The sequence below is a fragment of the Salvelinus alpinus genome, chromosome 6 (assembly GCF_045679555.1).
Source record: "Salvelinus alpinus chromosome 6, SLU_Salpinus.1, whole genome shotgun sequence".
Lineage (NCBI taxonomy): Eukaryota > Metazoa > Chordata > Actinopteri > Salmoniformes > Salmonidae > Salvelinus > Salvelinus alpinus.
Genome location: NC_092091.1, coordinates 95,063,803 through 95,082,570, shown reverse-complemented (window position 1 = coordinate 95,082,570; position 18,768 = coordinate 95,063,803). Strand labels below are relative to the sequence as shown.

At 46.9% G+C, this 18,768-nt stretch overlaps 1 protein-coding gene across 5 annotated transcripts; it reads right to left on the bottom strand.

Moving 5' to 3' along the window:
• Positions 1 to 2,587: 2,587 nt before the first annotated feature.
• Positions 2,588 to 17,992, bottom strand: LOC139579611 (uncharacterized). Of its 5 annotated transcripts, none has more exons than XM_071408397.1 (16): positions 16,988 to 17,992; positions 15,792 to 15,850; positions 15,527 to 15,660; positions 15,087 to 15,271; positions 12,866 to 12,924; positions 12,610 to 12,743; positions 12,170 to 12,354; positions 10,210 to 10,268; positions 9,954 to 10,087; positions 9,514 to 9,698; positions 7,553 to 7,611; positions 7,297 to 7,430; positions 6,857 to 7,038; positions 4,744 to 4,802; positions 4,488 to 4,621; positions 2,588 to 4,181 (listed from the first exon to the last, which is right to left on the bottom strand). In XM_071408397.1, exons 3-16 carry the CDS (start codon positions 15,636 to 15,638, stop codon positions 4,078 to 4,080), a joined length of 1,725 nt encoding a protein of 574 aa, XP_071264498.1. In that variant the 5' UTR covers positions 15,639 to 15,660; positions 15,792 to 15,850; positions 16,988 to 17,992; the 3' UTR covers positions 2,588 to 4,077. The 5 variants fall into 5 exon arrangements, with proteins under 5 accessions (XP_071264498.1, XP_071264497.1, XP_071264496.1 ...); XM_071408396.1 differs by having other exon boundaries at positions 6,857 to 7,041; positions 9,514 to 9,695; XM_071408395.1 differs by having other exon boundaries at positions 6,857 to 7,041; positions 12,170 to 12,351.
• Between the last annotated feature and the right edge of the window lie 776 nt (positions 17,993 to 18,768).

Below are 18,768 nucleotides of genomic sequence, written 5' to 3'. Positions count from 1 at the left end.
TTAACCAGTATGTATGAGTGGAGAATGCTGGGTAGTGTAGTTCTACCTTCACCAGGCTGTATGAGTGGAGGTTGCTGGGTAGTGTAGTTCTACCTTAACCAGTATGTATGAGTGGAGGATGCTGGGTAGTGTAGTTCTACCTTCACCAGGCTGTATGAGTGGAGGATGCTGGGTAGCGTAGTGGTAGAGCAGTAGAAGATGCTGGGTAGTGTAGTTCTACCTTAACCAGTATGTATGAGTGGAGGATGCTGGGTAGTGTAGTTCTACCTTCACCAGGATGTATGAGTGGAGGATGCTGGGTAGTGTAGTTCTACCTTTACCAGTATGTATGAGTGGAGGATGCTGGGTAGTGTAGTTCTATCTTCACCAGTATGTATGAGTGGAGGATGCTGGGTAGTGTAGTTCTACCTTCACCAGTATGTATGAGTGGAGAATGCTGGGTAGTGTAGTTCTACCTGAACCAGGATGTATGAGTGGAGGATCATGAGGTTGGTGTTCATCTCAGCAGGGATTCTGATCTTCTGTGTCTGCAGCTCAGTGTACATACTGAACAGCACGTCATGGGCATTACGGTAGTTCCCTGGAACACACATGCACACAAACACGTCCTTTAGGATACGTACATGACTGTGTGTATATATGAGTGTGTGTATATATGAGTGTATATGAGTGTGTGTGTATATGAGTGTGTGTATATATGAGTGTGTGTATATATATGAGTGTATACATATGACTGTGTGTATATGAGTGTGTGTGTATATGAGTGTGTGTATATGAGTGTGTGTGTATTGTCATGACGTTGGCCTGGGGGTAGGTTGATGACAGTCATAAATACCTCTTTCCCCCCTCCCCCGTCCCTCTTCCCTACTGATGTGACATAAGAAAACCCTTTGGTTAACATAGAGATTCTGGGAACATCAGAAGTTGGGGGGAAATGAACTATATTCTGGTAATCCAACCAACTGTACATATGCGGTGGTACTTAAGGTATATTATGTCAGTTCGGTTGCCCGCTGACACATTCTCATCAATGATAGAATGACATAAACGCTACTGTGGAAAGTCTAAACGTCAGAGGTATCGGATTCACATGGAATTGTTGTTTAATTCAAATGCTTGAATATGAAATTATTTGTGAAGAGATTAAATTTAATTTTAGCTTCCAAATGAGAGATTTGGGTTTTCATAAGTTTGGGCCTCTGCTCAACCAGTGGCCCGCCCCTGTGAAGAGACATGGGTTACAAACTTTTCAGCCACACCCCTCTCCCTCCACTATATAAAGCCATTGACAAAAAATCTAACTTTCTGTTCCGGGTACATTAGGATGACGATCCGATGTCAGAATGGTTCAGATAATAACAAGAATTTACAACTTTCAGATGAGACTGAAGTAAGATGACGATTAATGTTGACTGCTATTGACGTAAAATATTACTCAATCTTTTAAGAGTTTATTTGGAAGATAACAGCTCTATAAATATTATTTCGTGGTGTCCCTCTTTAGTTAATTACATTTACATGATTAGTTCAATCAGGTAATATTAATTACGGAGAAATTATTTTATAGAATAGCATGTCATAGCAATTAATCTGGCATAGCCAAAGACACGACAGTATATATGAGTGTGTGGATATAATATGTGTGTATACATATGACTGTGTGTTTGTGTAGTACAGTAACAGTCAAAAGTTTGGACACACCTACTCATTCCAGGGTTTTTCTTTATTTTTACTATTTTCTACATTGTAGAATAATAGTGAAGACATCAAAACTATGAAATAACACATATGGAATCATGTAGTAACCAATAAAGTGTTAAACAATTCAAGAAATTGTCAATATTCTCTAGTGTAGTCTAGGGGTGAGTCTCAATAGTCTGGTTTAGTCTAGGGGTGAGTCTCAATAGTCTGGTTTAGTCTAGGGGTGAGTCTCAACAGTCTGGTTTAGTCTAGGGGTGAGTCTCAGTCTGGCTTAGTCTAGGGGTGAGTCTCAATAGTCTCTAGTTTAGTCTAGGGGTGAGTCCTAATAGTCTCTAGTGTAGTAAAGGGGTGAGTCTCAATATTCTCTAGTGTAGTCTAGGGGTGAGTCTCAATAGTATCTAGTGTAGTCTAGGAGTGAGTCTCAATAGTCTGGTTTAGTCTAGGGGTGAGTCTCAAATGTAGTCTAGGGGTGAGTCTCAATAGTCTGGTTTAGTCTAGGGGTTAGTCTCAGTAGTTTCTACTGTAGTGTAGGGAATTCTCATTAGTATGTTGTCTGTTATACTAATGCTGCCACTAGATTTGGGTCAGATGGACCTGTTAGTGAGCATTTTAATTTGGCAGTCTAGTTCGACAATTGAGATGCACCGCTAGGAGGAAACAAAACTAGACTATTGAGATGTGTTCTAGAAGGATATTAGACTAGATTATTGAGATGTACCCCTAGAAGGATATTAGATCACACTATTGAGATGTACCCCTAGAAGGATATTAGATCACACTATTGAGACTCACCCCTAGAATGATTATGAGAGGCCATTACATGCGACCCAAAGTGTCATTATATTCCAACAGTAATGAAAAAAATGACAAATCTATATTCTACGAGTGTTACATAATATATTAGATTTAATGATTACAAGACAAGTACAAACCAGCCGAGGCTCTACAACAGTTTTAAAACATTGTAGTGGTCCACATTAGTCCCTCAGACACTTTGACACTTCAGTGATATGCCCAAAATAACACATTTAAATGTAAATATAGTTACAGCAGTTAATAATTAGAGGGAACTATGATCAAATAAAAACATAAAACAATTAAAAATAAATAAATTGTTCAATAGGAAAGTTTATTTTAGTTATTTTCAGTAGAAACATTTTGACGGATAAATTGTGTGGAAGTGTGAATACCTCATGAATTGATGTCTGTGAGAGGTTAAGTGTTAAATAATAGTAACGTGTAAGATAAGGGCCTAGCTTCCATCAAATCAGCTGTTTACCAGCGATAGCCGACAGCTGGTGTTCCATCAAATCAGCTGTTTACCAGCGACAGCCGACAGCTGGTGTTTTGGCAGTGTCAGAGGTGTAGCTGAATCTTAATCAGCTGTCAAATCGGTAAGCACGAAAAGTACACCGGACCTTCTCGGGTTACAAGTTCAGAACGAGTGTGTTGGTTATATAGAAAATATTGACGCTCAATTTGGGAAAAATCATTATAACCTAATCGAGGTGTAGATTACATCTCACATTCCAGTGTTCGAACCAAGGCTACATGGGATTTCTGTTAATGTACCTTCCTGCAGCCAAGATATATATATTTTTTATTAATTTAAATCAGTTAACAACAAATTATTTTTTTCGATGACAGCCTAGGAACAGTGGACAGCCTAGGAACTGTGGACAGCCTAGGAACAGTGGACAGCCTAGGAACAGTGGACAGCCTAGGAACAGTGGACAGCCTAGGAACAGTGGACAGCCTAGGAACAGCATTAGAGCTGTCAATTTGGGGTGAGGAGGCAGGTAGCCTAGTGGTTAGAGTGTATAGGCGGCAGGTAGCCTAGTGGTTAGAGTGTAGAGGAGGCAGGTAGCCTAGTGGTTAGAGTGTAGAGGAGGCAGGTAGCCTAGTGGTTAGAGCGTTGGACTAGTAACCGAAAGGTTGCAAGATCGAATCCCCCGAGCTGACGAGGTAAAATTCTGTCGTTCTGCCCCTGAACAAGGCAGTTAACCCACTGTTCCTAGGCTGTCTTTTTTTTTTTGTCAAGTTTATATTTTGGGTTTTGATGGGTTACGACAGTTGAGCTAAACTCATGAGGTTAATTATATAATTATATAAGAATATGTTATATTCTTCAAGAATCAATGGGTAGATATAATTCATTTATAAGTCAAAAAATAGGTGTAGCAACTAAGGATTCTAGCTTTAAGGCTGTAACTATGAGAGCTGGGAAACCGTTAATTGGTTAAACCAATGCCACAGCAGCTATGCCCCAGGCTATTAGCTAGCTGGCCTAGCAGCTAGCAGAGCCACAGCAGCTATGCCCCAGGCTATTAGCTAGCCTAGCAGCTAGCAGAGCCACAGCAGCTATGCCCCAGGCTATTAGCTAGCCAGCAGCTGTACCATTAACAGAGCCAAACTGAGAGGCAAGGCAGCCTGAGAGAAGGCAGTGGGTCGGGGAGCACTTCCTGATGTGGTTGATGACCCTGAAAAAGTAGGAAAAACAGAGATATTGTTCAGTAAATTACAAAAGGGGATTGTCTTTTCATGTTTCTGTTCAAATGTTGACTTTGCTCTTATAGATGTGTACGGTGACAGTGAAACAGGGGCGGACTGGGACCAGAAATTGGCCCTGGCATTTTGAACATATTGGCTCATTTCCCCCCAAATTATTAGCCAGATAATTATAATTTTTACCCCCAGAAAAACACTGGGCTGAAAATGGACCAGCCCATCTGGGCATTTGCCCAAAATGCCAGATGGCCAGTCCGCACCTGGAGATGAATACTTACCAGCACTGATGCTTCCTGGTATCAAGCTCAGGGAGGTGAAACTGCTGGTGAGAAGTGCTGGTACGCTGCTTGAGCTGGGAACCGAAGACTGCTTGTCGAACACGACGATCATGTCGGTAACTACAGATCCACTCCTACTCAGGAGAAGGAGAGAAAATGGACAACCCTCAGAAATCATTATCATCATCAGCATTGTCAAATAACAGAAGGTAGAACAGAAACCTAGTCAACCAGTAATGAGAATTCATACACTTACCGAAACGATCTGACAATGGAACGACGGAAGCCTGGGGTTTTAGCAAAAGCCTTGTTCACCTGCGTTGAAAGATTTAACATAGGATTATCAAAGGTTACATGAAAACAGGGCCCTTGACGGCATTAATAGAAGCTTTGGATTTAATTGTCTTTCATAGTAAACAGACCTCTCGATAGTACCAATTGACTTTGTTCATTTGAATACATATTGTTGACATTGTTATATGTTGTTTGTAACAATATAGTCTACAAGTACATCAACATTTCCAGAGTATGGCTCACTGATGATAGGGTTTTACAGGAGGCATGTACAGGCTCACTGATGATAGGGTTTTACAGGAGACATGTACAGGCTCACTGATGATAGGGTTTTACAGGAGGCATGTACAGGCTCACTGATGATAGGGTTTTACAGGAGACATGTACAGGCTCACTGATGATAGGGTTTTACAGGAGGCATGTATGGCTCACTGATGATAGGATTTTACAGGAGGCATGTACAGGCTCACTGATGATAGGGTTTTACAAGAGGCATGTATGGCTCACTGATGATAGGGTTTTACAGGAGGCATGTACAGGATCACTGATGATAGGGTTTTACAGGAGGCATGTACAGGATCACTGATGATAGGGTTTTACAGGAGGCATGTAAAGGCTCACTGATGATAGGGTTTTACAGGAGGCATGTACAGGCTCACTGATGATAGGGTTTTACAGGAGGCATGTATGGCTCACTGATGATAGGGTTTTACAGGAGGCATGTACAGGCTCACTGATGATAGGGTTTTACAGGAGGCATGTATGGCTCACTGATGATAGGGTTTTACAGGAGGCATGTACATGATTACTGATGATAGGGTTTTACAGGAGGAATGTACATGATCACTGATGATAGGGTTTTACAGGAGGCATGTATGGCTCACTGATGATAGGGTTTTACAGGAGGCATGTATGGCTCACTGATGATAGGGTTTTACAGGAGGCATGTACAGGCTCACTGATGATAGGGTTTTACAGGAGGCATGTACAGGCTCACTGATGATAGGGTTTTACAGGAGGCATGTACAGGCTCACTAATGATAGGGTTTTACAGGAGGCATGTACAGGCTCACTGATGATAGGGTTTTACAGGAGGCATGTACAGGCTCACTGATGATAGGGTTTTACAGGAGGCATGTACAGGCTCACTAATGATAGGGTTTTACAGGAGGCATGTACAGGCTCACTGATGATAGGGTTTTACAGGAGGCATGTACAGGCTCACTGATGATAGGGTTTTACAGGAGGCATGTACAGGCTCACTGATGATAGGGTTTTACAGGAGGCATGTATGGCTCACTGATGATAGGATTTTACAGGAGGCATGTACAGGCTCACTGATGATAGGGTTTTACAGGAGGCATGTATGGCTCACTGATGATAGGGTTTTACAGGAGGCATGTACAGGATCACTGATGATAGGGTTTTACAGGAGGCTTGTACAGGCTCGCTGATGATAGGGTTTTACAGGAGGCATGTACAGGCTCACTGATGATAGGGTTTTACAGGAGGCATGTACAGGCTCAATGATGATAGGGTTTTACAGGAGGCATGTACAGGCTCCCTGATGATAGGGTTTTACAGGAGGCATGTACAGGCTCACTGATGATAGGGTTTTACAGGAGGCATGTACAGGCTCACTGATGATAGGGTTTTACAGGAGGCATGTACAGGTCTAAAAGGGACAATTACATTTATTTATTAAGCCTTTATTTAACTAGGCAAGTCAGCTAAGATCAAATTCTTATTTACAATGACGGCCTACCCCCTCGGCCAAACCCTAACCAGGACGACGCTGGGCCAATTGTGCACTGCCCTATGGGACTCCCAATCACGGCCGGTTGTGATACAGCCTGGAATCGAACCAGGGTCTGTAGTGGCGCCTCTAGCACTGAGATGCAGTGCCTTAGACCGCTGTGATACAGCCTGGAATCGAACCAGGGTCTGTAGTGACGCCTCTAGCACTGAGATGCAGTGCCTTAGACCGCTGTGATACAGCCTGGAATTGAACCAGGGTCTGTAGTGACACCTCTAGCACTGAGATGCAGCTGGCATGGAATCGCCTAGATACTTACCTCAGAGGTCACTTTGGCAGCCAGATTCTTGAACTCTGAAGAGGACGAGTTGGAAAGATCTGAGTTGAACGTCTGGTCGAGACTGAACTGAAGACTCATTGCTCCTTCACTAGAAGATGGAGGGTCAGGTGATGCGACAGCAGCGGAAGTGGTTGCTGCTGCAGGAGTGGTGGTGTTGACAGCTGCTGCAGGAGGGGTGGTGGTGACAGCTGATGACTTTGCTCTTATAGATGTGTACGGTGACAGTGAAACAGGGGCGGACTGGGACCAGAAATTGGCCCTGGCATTTTGAACATATTGGCTCATTTCCCCCCAAATTATTAGCCAGATAATTATAATTTTTACCCCCAGAAAAACACTGGGCTGAAAATGGACCAGCCCATCTGGGCATTTGCCCAAAATGCCAGATGGCCAGTCCGCACCTGGAGATGAATACTTACCAGCACTGATGCTTCCTGGTATCAAGCTCAGGGAGGTGAAACTGCTGGTGAGAAGTGCTGGTACGCTGCTTGAGCTGGGAACCGAAGACTGCTTGTCGAACACGACGATCATGTCGGTAACTACAGATCCACTCCTACTCAGGAGAAGGAGAGAAAATGGACAACCCTCAGAAATCATTATCATCATCAGCATTGTCAAATAACAGAAGGTAGAACAGAAACCTAGTCAACCAGTAATGAGAATTCATACACTTACCGAAACGATCTGACAATGGAACGACGGAAGCCTGGGGTTTTAGCAAAAGCCTTGTTCACCTGCGTTGAAAGATTTAACATAGGATTATCAAAGGTTACATGAAAACAGGGCCCTTGACGGCATTAATAGAAGCTTTGGATTTAATTGTCTTTCATAGTAAACAGACCTCTCGATAGTACCAATTGACTTTGTTCATTTGAATACATATTGTTGACATTGTTATATGTTGTTTGTAACAATATAGTCTACAAGGACATCAACATTTCCAGAGTATGGCTCACTGATGATAGGGTTTTACAGGAGGCATGTACAGGCTCACTGATGATAGGGTTTTACAGGAGGCATGTATGGCTCACTGATGATAGGATTTTACAGGAGGCATGTACAGGCTCACTGATGATAGGGTTTTACAAGAGGCATGTATGGCTCACTGATGATAGGGTTTTACAGGAGGCATGTACAGGATCACTGATGATAGGGTTTTACAGGAGGCATGTACAGGCTCACTGATGATAGGGTTTTACAGGAGGCATGTACAGGCTCACTGATGATAGGGTTTTACAGGAGGCATGTATGGCTCACTGATGATAGGGTTTTACAGGAGGCATGTACAGGCTCACTGATGATAGGGTTTTACAGGAGGCATGTATGGCTCACTGATGATAGGGTTTTACAGGAGGCATGTACATGATCACTGATGATAGGGTTTTACAGGAGGAATGTACATGATCACTGAAGATAGGGTTTTACAGGAGGCATGTATGGCTCACTGATGATAGGGTTTTACAGGAGGCATGTATGGCTCACTGATGATAGGGTTTTACAGGAGGCAGGTACAGGCTCACTGATGATAGGGTTTTACAGGAGGCATGTACAGGCTCACTGATGATAGGGTTTTACAGGAGGCATGTACAGGCTCACTGATGATAGGGTTTTACAGGAGGCATGTACAGGCTCACTGATGATAGGGTTTTACAGGAGGCATGTACAGGCTCACTGATGATAGGGTTTTACAGGAGGCATGTACAGGCTCACTAATGATAGGGTTTTACAGGAGGCATGTACAGGCTCACTGATGATAGGGTTTTACAGGAGGCATGTACAGGCTCACTGATGATAGGGTTTTACAGGAGGCATGTACAGGCTCACTGATGATAGGGTTTTACAGGAGGCATGTATGGCTCACTGATGATAGGATTTTACAGGAGGCATGTACAGGCTCACTGATGATAGGGTTTTACAGGAGGCATGTATGGCTCACTGATGATAGGGTTTTACAGGAGGCATGTACAGGATCACTGATGATAGGGTTTTACAGGAGGCTTGTACAGGCTCGCTGATGATAGGGTTTTACAGGAGGCATGTACAGGCTCACTGATGATAGGGTTTTACAGGAGGCATGTACAGGCTCAATGATGATAGGGTTTTACAGGAGGCATGTACAGGCTCCCTGATGATAGGGTTTTACAGGAGGCATGTACAGGCTCACTGATGATAGGGTTTTACAGGAGGCATGTACAGGCTCACTGATGATAGGGTTTTACAGGAGGCATGTACAGGTCTAAAAGGGACAATTACATTTATTTATTAAGCCTTTATTTAACTAGGCAAGTCAGCTAAGATCAAATTCTTATTTACAATGACGGCCTACCCCCTCGGCCAAACCCTAACCAGGACGACGCTGGGCCAATTGTGCACTGCCCTATGGGACTCCCAATCACGGCCGGTTGTGATACAGCCTGGAATCGAACCAGGGTCTGTAGTGGCGCCTCTAGCACTGAGATGCAGTGCCTTAGACCGCTGTGATACAGCCTGGAATCGAACCAGGGTCTGTAGTGACGCCTCTAGCACTGAGATGCAGTGCCTTAGACCGCTGTGATACAGCCTGGAATTGAACCAGGGTCTGTAGTGACACCTCTAGCACTGAGATGCAGCTGGCATGGAATCGCCTAGATACTTACCTCAGAGGTCACTTTGGCAGCCAGATTCTTGAACTCTGAAGAGGACGAGTTGGAAAGATCTGAGTTGAACGTCTGGTCGAGACTGAACTGAAGACTCATTGCTCCTTCACTAGAAGATGGAGGGTCAGGTGATGCGACAGCAGCGGAAGTGGTTGCTGCTGCAGGAGTGGTGGTGTTGACAGCTGCTGCAGGAGGGGTGGTGGTGACAGCTGATGACTTTGCTCTTATAGATGTGTACGGTGACAGTGAAACAGGGGCGGACTGGGACCAGAAATTGGCCCTGGCATTTTGAACATATTGGCTCATTTCCCCCCAAATTATTAGCCAGATAATTATAATTTTTACCCCCAGAAAAACACTGGGCTGAAAATGGACCAGCCCATCTGGGCATTTGCCCAAAATGCCAGATGGCCAGTCCGCACCTGGAGATGAATACTTACCAGCACTGATGCTTCCTGGTATCAAGCTCAGGGAGGTGAAACTGCTGGTGAGAAGTGCTGGTACGCTGCTTGAGCTGGGAACCGAAGACTGCTTGTCGAACACGACGATCATGTCGGTAACTACAGATCCACTCCTACTCAGGAGAAGGAGAGAAAATGGACAACCCTCAGAAATCATTATCATCATCAGCATTGTCAAATAACAGAAGGTAGAACAGAAACCTAGTCAACCAGTAATGAGAATTCATACACTTACCGAAACGATCTGACAATGGAACGACGGAAGCCTGGGGTTTTAGCAAAAGCCTTGTTCACCTGCGTTGAAAGATTTAACATAGGATTATGAAAGGTTACATGAAAACAGGGCCCTTGACGGCATTAATAGAAGCTTTGGATTTAATTGTCTTTCATAGTAAACAGACCTCTCAATAGTACCAATTGACTTTGTTCATTTGAATACATATTGTTGACATTGTTATATGTTGTTTGTAACAATATAGTCTACAAGGACATCAACATTTCCAGAGTATGGCTCACTGATGATAGGGTTTTACAGGAGGCATGTACAGGCTCACTGATGATAGGGTTTTACAGGAGACATGTACAGGCTCACTGATGATAGGGTTTTACAGGAGGCATGTATGGCTCACTGATGATAGGATTTTACAGGAGGCATGTACAGGCTCACTGATGATAGGGTTTTACAAGAGGCATGTATGGCTCACTGATGATAGGGTTTTACAGGAGACATGTACAGGATCACTGATGATAGGGTTTTACAGGAGGCATGTACAGGCTCACTGATGATAGGGTTTTACAGGAGGCATGTACAGGCTCACTGATGATAGGGTTTTACAGGAGGCATGTATGGCTCACTGATGATAGGGTTTTACAGGAGGCATGTACAGGCTCACTGATGATAGGGTTTTACAGGAGGCATGTATGGCTCACTGATGATAGGGTTTTACAGGAGGCATGTACATGATCACTGATGATAGGGTTTTACAGGAGGAATGTACATGATCACTGAAGATAGGGTTTTACAGGAGGCATGTATGGCTCACTGATGATAGGGTTTTACAGGAGGCATGTATGGCTCACTGATGATAGGGTTTTACAGGAGGCATGTACAGGCTCACTGATGATAGGGTTTTACAGGAGGCATGTACAGGCTCACTGATGATAGGGTTTTACAGGAGGCATGTACAGGCTCACTGATGATAGGGTTTTACAGGAGGCATGTACAGGCTCACTGATGATAGGGTTTTACAGGAGGCATGTATGGCTCACTGATGATAGGATTTTACAGGAGGCATGTACAGGCTCACTGATGATAGGGTTTTACAGGAGGCATGTACAGGCTCACTGATGATAGGGTTTTACAGGAGGCATGTACAGGCTCACTGATGATAGGGTTTTACAGGAGGCATGTATGGCTCACTGATGATAGGATTTTACAGGAGGCATGTACAGGCTCACTGATGATAGGGTTTTACAGGAGGCATGTATGGCTCACTGATGATAGGGTTTTACAGGAGGCATGTACAGGATCACTGATGATAGGGTTTTACAGGAGGCTTGTACAGGCTCGCTGATGATAGGGTTTTACAGGAGGCATGTACAGGCTCACTGATGATAGGGTTTTACAGGAGGCATGTACAGGCTCAATGATGATAGGGTTTTACAGGAGGCATGTACAGGCTCCCTGATGATAGGGTTTTACAGGAGGCATGTACAGGCTCACTGATGATAGGGTTTTACAGGAGGCATGTACAGGCTCACTGATGATAGGGTTTTACAGGAGGCATGTACAGGTCTAAAAGGGACAATTACATTTATTTATTAAGCCTTTATTTAACTAGGCAAGTCAGCTAAGATCAAATTCTTATTTACAATGACGGCCTACCCCCTCGGCCAAACCCTAACCAGGACGACGCTGGGCCAATTGTGCACTGCCCTATGGGACTCCCAATCACGGCCGGTTGTGATACAGCCTGGAATCGAACCAGGGTCTGTAGTGGCGCCTCTAGCACTGAGATGCAGTGCCTTAGACCGCTGTGATACAGCCTGGAATCGAACCAGGGTCTGTAGTGACGCCTCTAGCACTGAGATGCAGTGCCTTAGACCGCTGTGATACAGCCTGGAATTGAACCAGGGTCTGTAGTGACACCTCTAGCACTGAGATGCAGCTGGCATGGAATCGCCTAGATACTTACCTCAGAGGTCACTTTGGCAGCCAGATTCTTGAACTCTGAAGAGGACGAGTTGGAAAGATCTGAGTTGAACGTCTGGTCGAGACTGAACTGAAGACTCATTGCTCCTTCACTAGAAGATGGAGGGTCAGGTGATGCGACAGCAGCGGAAGTGGTTGCTGCTGCAGGAGTGGTGGTGTTGACAGCTGCTGCAGGAGGGGTGGTGGTGACAGCTGATGACTTTGCTCTTATAGATGTGTACGGTGACAGTGAAACAGGGGCGGACTGGGACCAGAAATTGGCCCTGGCATTTTGAACATATTGGCTCATTTCCCCCCAAATTATTAGCCAGATAATTATAATTTTTACCCCCAGAAAAACACTGGGCTGAAAATGGACCAGCCCATCTGGGCATTTGCCCAAAATGCCAGATGGCCAGTCCGCACCTGGAGATGAATACTTACCAGCACTGATGCTTCCTGGTATCAAGCTCAGGGAGGTGAAACTGCTGGTGAGAAGTGCTGGTACGCTGCTTGAGCTGGGAACCGAAGACTGCTTGTCGAACACGACGATCATGTCGGTAACTACAGATCCACTCCTACTCAGGAGAAGGAGAGAAAATGGACAACCCTCAGAAATCATTATCATCATCAGCATTGTCAAATAACAGAAGGTAGAACAGAAACCTAGTCAACCAGTAATGAGAATTCATACACTTACCGAAACGATCTGACAATGGAACGACGGAAGCCTGGGGTTTTAGCAAAAGCCTTGTTCACCTGCGTTGAAAGATTTAACATAGGATTATCAAAGGTTACATGAAAACAGGGCCCTTGACGGCATTAATAGAAGCTTTGGATTTAATTGTCTTTCATAGTAAACAGACCTCTCGATAGTACCAATTGACTTTGTTCATTTGAATACATATTGTTGACATTGTTATATGTTGTTTGTAACAATATAGTCTACAAGTACATCAACATTTCCAGAGTATGGCTCACTGATGATAGGGTTTTACAAGAGGCATGTACAGGCTCACTGATGATAGGGTTTTACAGGAGACATGTACAGGCTCACTGATGATAGGGTTTTACAGGAGGCATGTATGGCTCACTGATGATAGGATTTTACAGGAGGCATGTACAGGCTCACTGATGATAGGGTTTTACAAGAGGCATGTATGGCTCACTGATGATAGGGTTTTACAGGAGGCATGTACAGGATCACTGATGATAGGGTTTTACAGGAGGCATGTACAGGATCACTGATGATAGGGTTTTACAGGAGGCATGTACAGGCTCACTGATGATAGGGTTTTACAGGGGGCATGTACAGGCTCACTGATGATAGGGTTTTACAGGAGGCATGTATGGCTCACTGATGATAGGGTTTTACAGGAGGCATGTACAGGCTCACTGATGATAGGGTTTTACAGGAGGCATGTATGGCTCACTGATGATAGGGTTTTACAGGAGGCATGTACATGATCACTGATGATAGGGTTTTACAGGAGGATTGTACATGATCACTGAAGATAGGGTTTTACAGGAGGCATGTATGGCTCACTGATGATAGGGTTTTACAGGAGGCATGTATGGCTCACTGATGATAGGGTTTTACAGGAGGCATGTACAGGCTCACTGATGATAGGGTTTTACAGGAGGCATGTACAGGCTCACTGATGATAGGGTTTTACAGGAGGCATGTACATGCTCACTAATGATAGGGTTTTACAGGAGGCATGTACAGGCTCACTAATGATAGGGTTTTACAGGAGGCATGTACAGGCTCACTGATGATAGGGTTTTACAGGAGGCATGTACAGGCTCACTGATGATAGGGTTTTACAGGAGGCATGTACAGGCTCACTAATGATAGGGTTTTACAGGAGGCATGTACAGGCTCACTGATGATAGGGTTTTACAGGAGGCATGTACAGGCTCACTGATGATAGGGTTTTACAGGAGGCATGTACAGGCTCACTGATGATAGGGTTTTACAGGAGGCATGTATGGCTCACTGATGATAGGATTTTACAGGAGGCATGTACAGGCTCACTGATGATAGGGTTTTACAGGAGGCATGTATGGCTCACTGATGATAGGGTTTTACCGGAGGCATGTACAGGATCACTGATGATAGGGTTTTACAGGAGGCTTGTACAGGCTCGCTGATGATAGGGTTTTACAGGAGGCATGTACAGGCTCACTGATGATAGGGTTTTACAGGAGGCATGTACAGGCTCAATGATGATAGGGTTTTACAGGAGGCATGTACAGGCTCCCTGATGATAGGGTTTTACAGGAGGCATGTACAGGCTCACTGATGATAGGGTTTTACAGGAGGCATGTACAGGCTCACTGATGATAGGGTTTTACAGGAGGCATGTACAGGTCTAAAAGGGACAATTACATTTATTTATTAAGCCTTTATTTAAGTAGGCAAGTCAGCTAAGATCAAATTCTTATTTACAATGACGGCCTACCCCCTCGGCCAAACCCTAACCAGGACGACGCTGGGCCAATTGTGCACTGCCCTATGGGACTCCCAATCACGGCCGGTTGTGATACAGCCTGGAATCGAACCAGGGTCTGTAGTGGCGCCTCTAGCACTGAGATGCAGTGCCTTAGACCGTTGTGATACAGCCTGGAGTTGAAGCAGGGTCTGTAGTGACGCCTCTAGCACTGAGATGCAGTGCCTTAGACCGCTGTGATACAGCCTGGAATTGAACCAGGGTCTGTAGTGACGCCTCTAGCACTGAGATGCAGTGCCTTAGACCGCTGTGATACAGCCTGGAATCGAACCAGGGTCTGTAGTGACGCCTCTAGCACTGAGATGCAGTGCCTTAGACCGCTGTGATACAGCCTGGAATTGAACCAGGGTCTGTAGTGACACCTCTAGCACTGAGATGCAGCTGGCATGGAATCGCCTAGATACTTACCTCAGAGGTCACTTTGGCAGCCAGATTCTTGAACTCTGAAGAGGACGAGTTGGAAAGATCTGAGTTGAACGTCTGGTTGAGACTGAACTGAAGACTCATTGCTCCTTCACTAGAAGATGGAGGGTCAGGTGATGCAACAGCAGCGGAAGTGGTTGCTGCTGCAGGAGTGGTGGTGTTGACAGCTGCTGCAGGAGGGGTGGTGGTGACAGCTGATGACTTTGCTCTTATAGATGTGTACGGTGACAGTGAAACAGGGGCGGACTGGGACCCGAAATTGGCCCTGGCATTTTGAACATAATGGCTCATTTCCCCCCAAATTATTAGCCAGATAATTATAATTTTTACCCCCAGAAAAACACTGGGCTGAAAATGGACCAGCCCATCTGGGCATTTGCCCAAAATGCCAGATGGCCAGTCCGCACCTGGAGATGAATACTTACCAGCACTGATGGTTCCTGATAGAATGTTCAGGGAGGTGGAACTGCTGGTGAGAAGTGCTGGTACGCTGCTTGAGCTGGGAACCGAAGTCTGATTGTCGAACACGAGGGTCATGTCGGTAACTACAGATCCACTCCTACTCAGGAGAAGGAGAGAAAATGGACAACCCTCAGAAATCATCATCATCATCATCACCATCATCATTGTCAAATAACAGAAGGTAGAACAGAAACCTAGTCAGTCAGTAATGAGAATTTATACACTTACCGAAACGATCTGACAATGGAACGACGGAAGCCTGGGGTTTTAGCAAAAGCCTTGTTCACCTGCGTTGAAAGATTTAACATAGGATTATGAAAGGTTACATGAAAACAGGGCCCTTGACGGCATTAATAGAAGCTTTGGATTTAATTGTCTTTCATAGTAAACAGACCTCTCGATAGTACCAATTGACTTTGTTCATTTGAATACATATTGTTGACATTGTTATATGTTGTTTGTAACAATATAGTCTACAAGTACATCAACATTTCCAGAGTATGGCTCACTGATGATAGGGTTTTACAGGAGGCATGTACAGGCTCACTAATGATAGGGTTTTACAGGAGGCATGTACAGGCTCACTGATGATAGGGTTTTACAGGAGGCATGTACAGGCTCGCTGATGATAGGGTTTTACAGGAGGCATGTACAGGCTCACTGATGATAGGATTTTACAGGAGGCATGAACAGGCTCACTGATGATAGGGTTTTACAGGAGGCATGTACAGGCTCACTGATGATAGGGTTTTACAGGAGGCATGTACAGGCTCACTGATGATAGGGTTTTACAGGAGGCATGTACAGGCTCGCTGATGATAGGGTTTTACAGGAGGCCTGTACAGGCTCGCAGATGATAGGGTTTTACAGGAGGCATGTACAGGCTCACTGATGATAGGGTTTTACAGGAGGCATGTATGGCTCACTGATGATAGGGTTTTACAGGAGGCATGTACAGGTCTAAAAGGGACAATTACATTTATTTATTAAACCTTTATTTAACTAGACAAGACCAAATTCTTATTTACAATGACGGCGTACCCCCTCGGCCAAACCCTAACCAGGACGACGCTGGGCCAATTGTGCACTGCCCTGTGGGACTCCCAATCACGGCCGGTTGTGATACAGCCTGGAATCGAACCAGGGTCTGTAGTGGCGCCTCTAACACTGAGATGCAGTGCCTTAGACCGTTGTGATACAGCCGGGAATCGAACCAGGGTCTGTAGTGACGCCTCTAGCACTGAGATGCAGTGCCTTAGACCGCTGTGATACAGCCTGGAATTGAACCAGGGTCTGTAGTGACGCCTCTAGCACTGAGATGCAGTGCCTTAGACCGCTGTGATACAGCCTGGAATCGAACCAGGGTCTGTAGTGACACCTCTAGCACTGAGATGCAGCTGGCATGGATTTGCCTAGATACTTACCTCAGAGGTCACTTTGGCAGCCAGATTCTTGAACTCTGAAGAGGACGGGTTGGAAAGATCTGAGTTGAACGTCTGGTTGAGACGGAACTGAAGACTCAGGGTTCCTTCACTAGAAGATGGAGGGTCAGGTGATGCAACAGCAGCGGAAGTGGTTGCTGCTGCAAGGGCGGTGGTGGTGACAGCTGCTGCAGGAGGGGTGGTGGTGGTGGTGACAGCTGCTGCAGGAGGGGCAGTGGTGGTGACAGCTGCTGCAGGAGGGGCAGTGGTGGTGGTGACAGCTGCTGCAGGAGGGGCGGTGGTGACAGCTGCTGCGGGAGGGGCGGTGGTGGTGACAGCTGCTGCAGGAGGGGCGGTGGTGGTGGTGACAGCTGCTGCAGGAGGGGCGGTGGTGGTCACAGCTGCTGCAGGAGGGGCGGTGGTGGTGACAGCTGCTGCCGGAGGGGCGGTGGTGGTGACAGCTGCTGCAGCAGGGGCATTGGTGGTCACAGCTGCTGCAGGAGGTGCGGTGGTGGTAACAGCTGCTGCAGGAGGGGCGGTGGTGGTGACAGCTGCTGCAGGAGAGGCGGTGGTGGTGACAGCTGCTGCAGGAGGGGCGGTGGTGGTGACAGCTGCTGCAGGAGGGGCGGTGGTGGTGACAGCTGCTGCAGGAGGGGCGGTGGTGGTAACAGCTGCTGCAGGAGGGGCGGTGGTGGTGACAGCTGCTGCAGGAGGGGCGGTGGTGGTAACAGCTGCTGCAGGAGCGGCGGTGGTGGTGACAGCTGCTGCAGGAGGGGCGGTGGTGGTGACAGCTGCTGCAGGAGGGGCGGTGGTGGTGACAGCTGCTGCAGGAGGGGCGGTGGTGGTGACAGCTGCTGCAGGAGGGGGGGTGGTGGTAACAGCTGCTGCAGGAGGGGCAGTGGTGGTGACAGCTGCTGCAGGTGGGGGGGTGGTGGTGACAGCTGCTGCAGGAGGGGCGGTGGTGGTGACAGCTGCTGCAGGAGGGGCGGTGGTGGTTACAGCTGCTGCAGGAGGGGCGGTGGTAGTAACAGCTGCTGCAGGAGGGGCAGTGGTGGTGGTGACAGCTGCTGCAGGAGGGGCGGTGGTGGTGACAGCTGCTGCAGGAGGGGCTGTGGTGGTGGTGACAGCTGCTGCAGGAGGGGCGGTGGTGGTGACAGCTGCTGCAGGAGGGGCTGTGGTGGTGGTGACAGCTGCTGCAGGAGGGGCGGTGGTGGTAACAGCTGCTGCAGGAGGGGCGGTGGTGGTGACAGCTGCTGCAGGAGGGGCGGTGGTGGTGACAGCTGCTGCAGGAGGGGAGGTGGTGGTGACAGCTGCTGCAGGAGGGGCGGTGGTGGTGACAGCTGCTGCAGGAGGGGCGGTGGTGGTGACAGCTGCTGCAGGAGGGGCGGTGGTGGTTACAGCTGCTGCAGGAGGGGCGGTGGTGGTAACAGCTGCTGCAGGAGGGGCAGTGGTGGTGGTGACAGCTGCTGCAGGAGGGGCGGTGGTGGTGACAGCTGCTGCAGGAGGGGCTGTGGTGGTGGTGACAGCTGCTGCAGGAGGGGCTGTGGTGGTGGTGACAGCTGCTGCAGGAGGGGCGGTGGTGGTAACAGCTGCTGCAGGAGGGGCGGTGGTGGTGACAGCTGCTGCAGGAGGGGCGGTGGTGGTGACAGCTGCTGCAGGAGGGGCGGTGGTGGTGACAGCTGCTGCAGGAGGGGCGGTGGTGGTAACAGCTGCTGCAGGAGGGGCGGTGGTGGTGACAGCTGCTGCAGGAGGGGCGGTGGTGGTAACAGCTGCTGCAGGAGGGG

Bases quoted from the DNA above. Each gene is read 5' to 3' on its own strand.
- LOC139579611 (XM_071408392.1), bottom strand. From the start codon at position 15,638: ATGACCCTCGTGTTCGACAATCAGACTTCGGTTCCCAGCTCAAGCAGC. The intron at 15,272-15,526 runs GTAAGTATTCAT...CCCCTCCTGCAG, and splicing joins ATCAGGAACCATCAGTGCTG to CAGCTGTCAACACCACCACT. The intron at 12,355-12,609 runs GTAAGTATTCAT...CCCCTCCTGCAG, and splicing joins ACCAGGAAGCATCAGTGCTG to CAGCTGTCAACACCACCACT.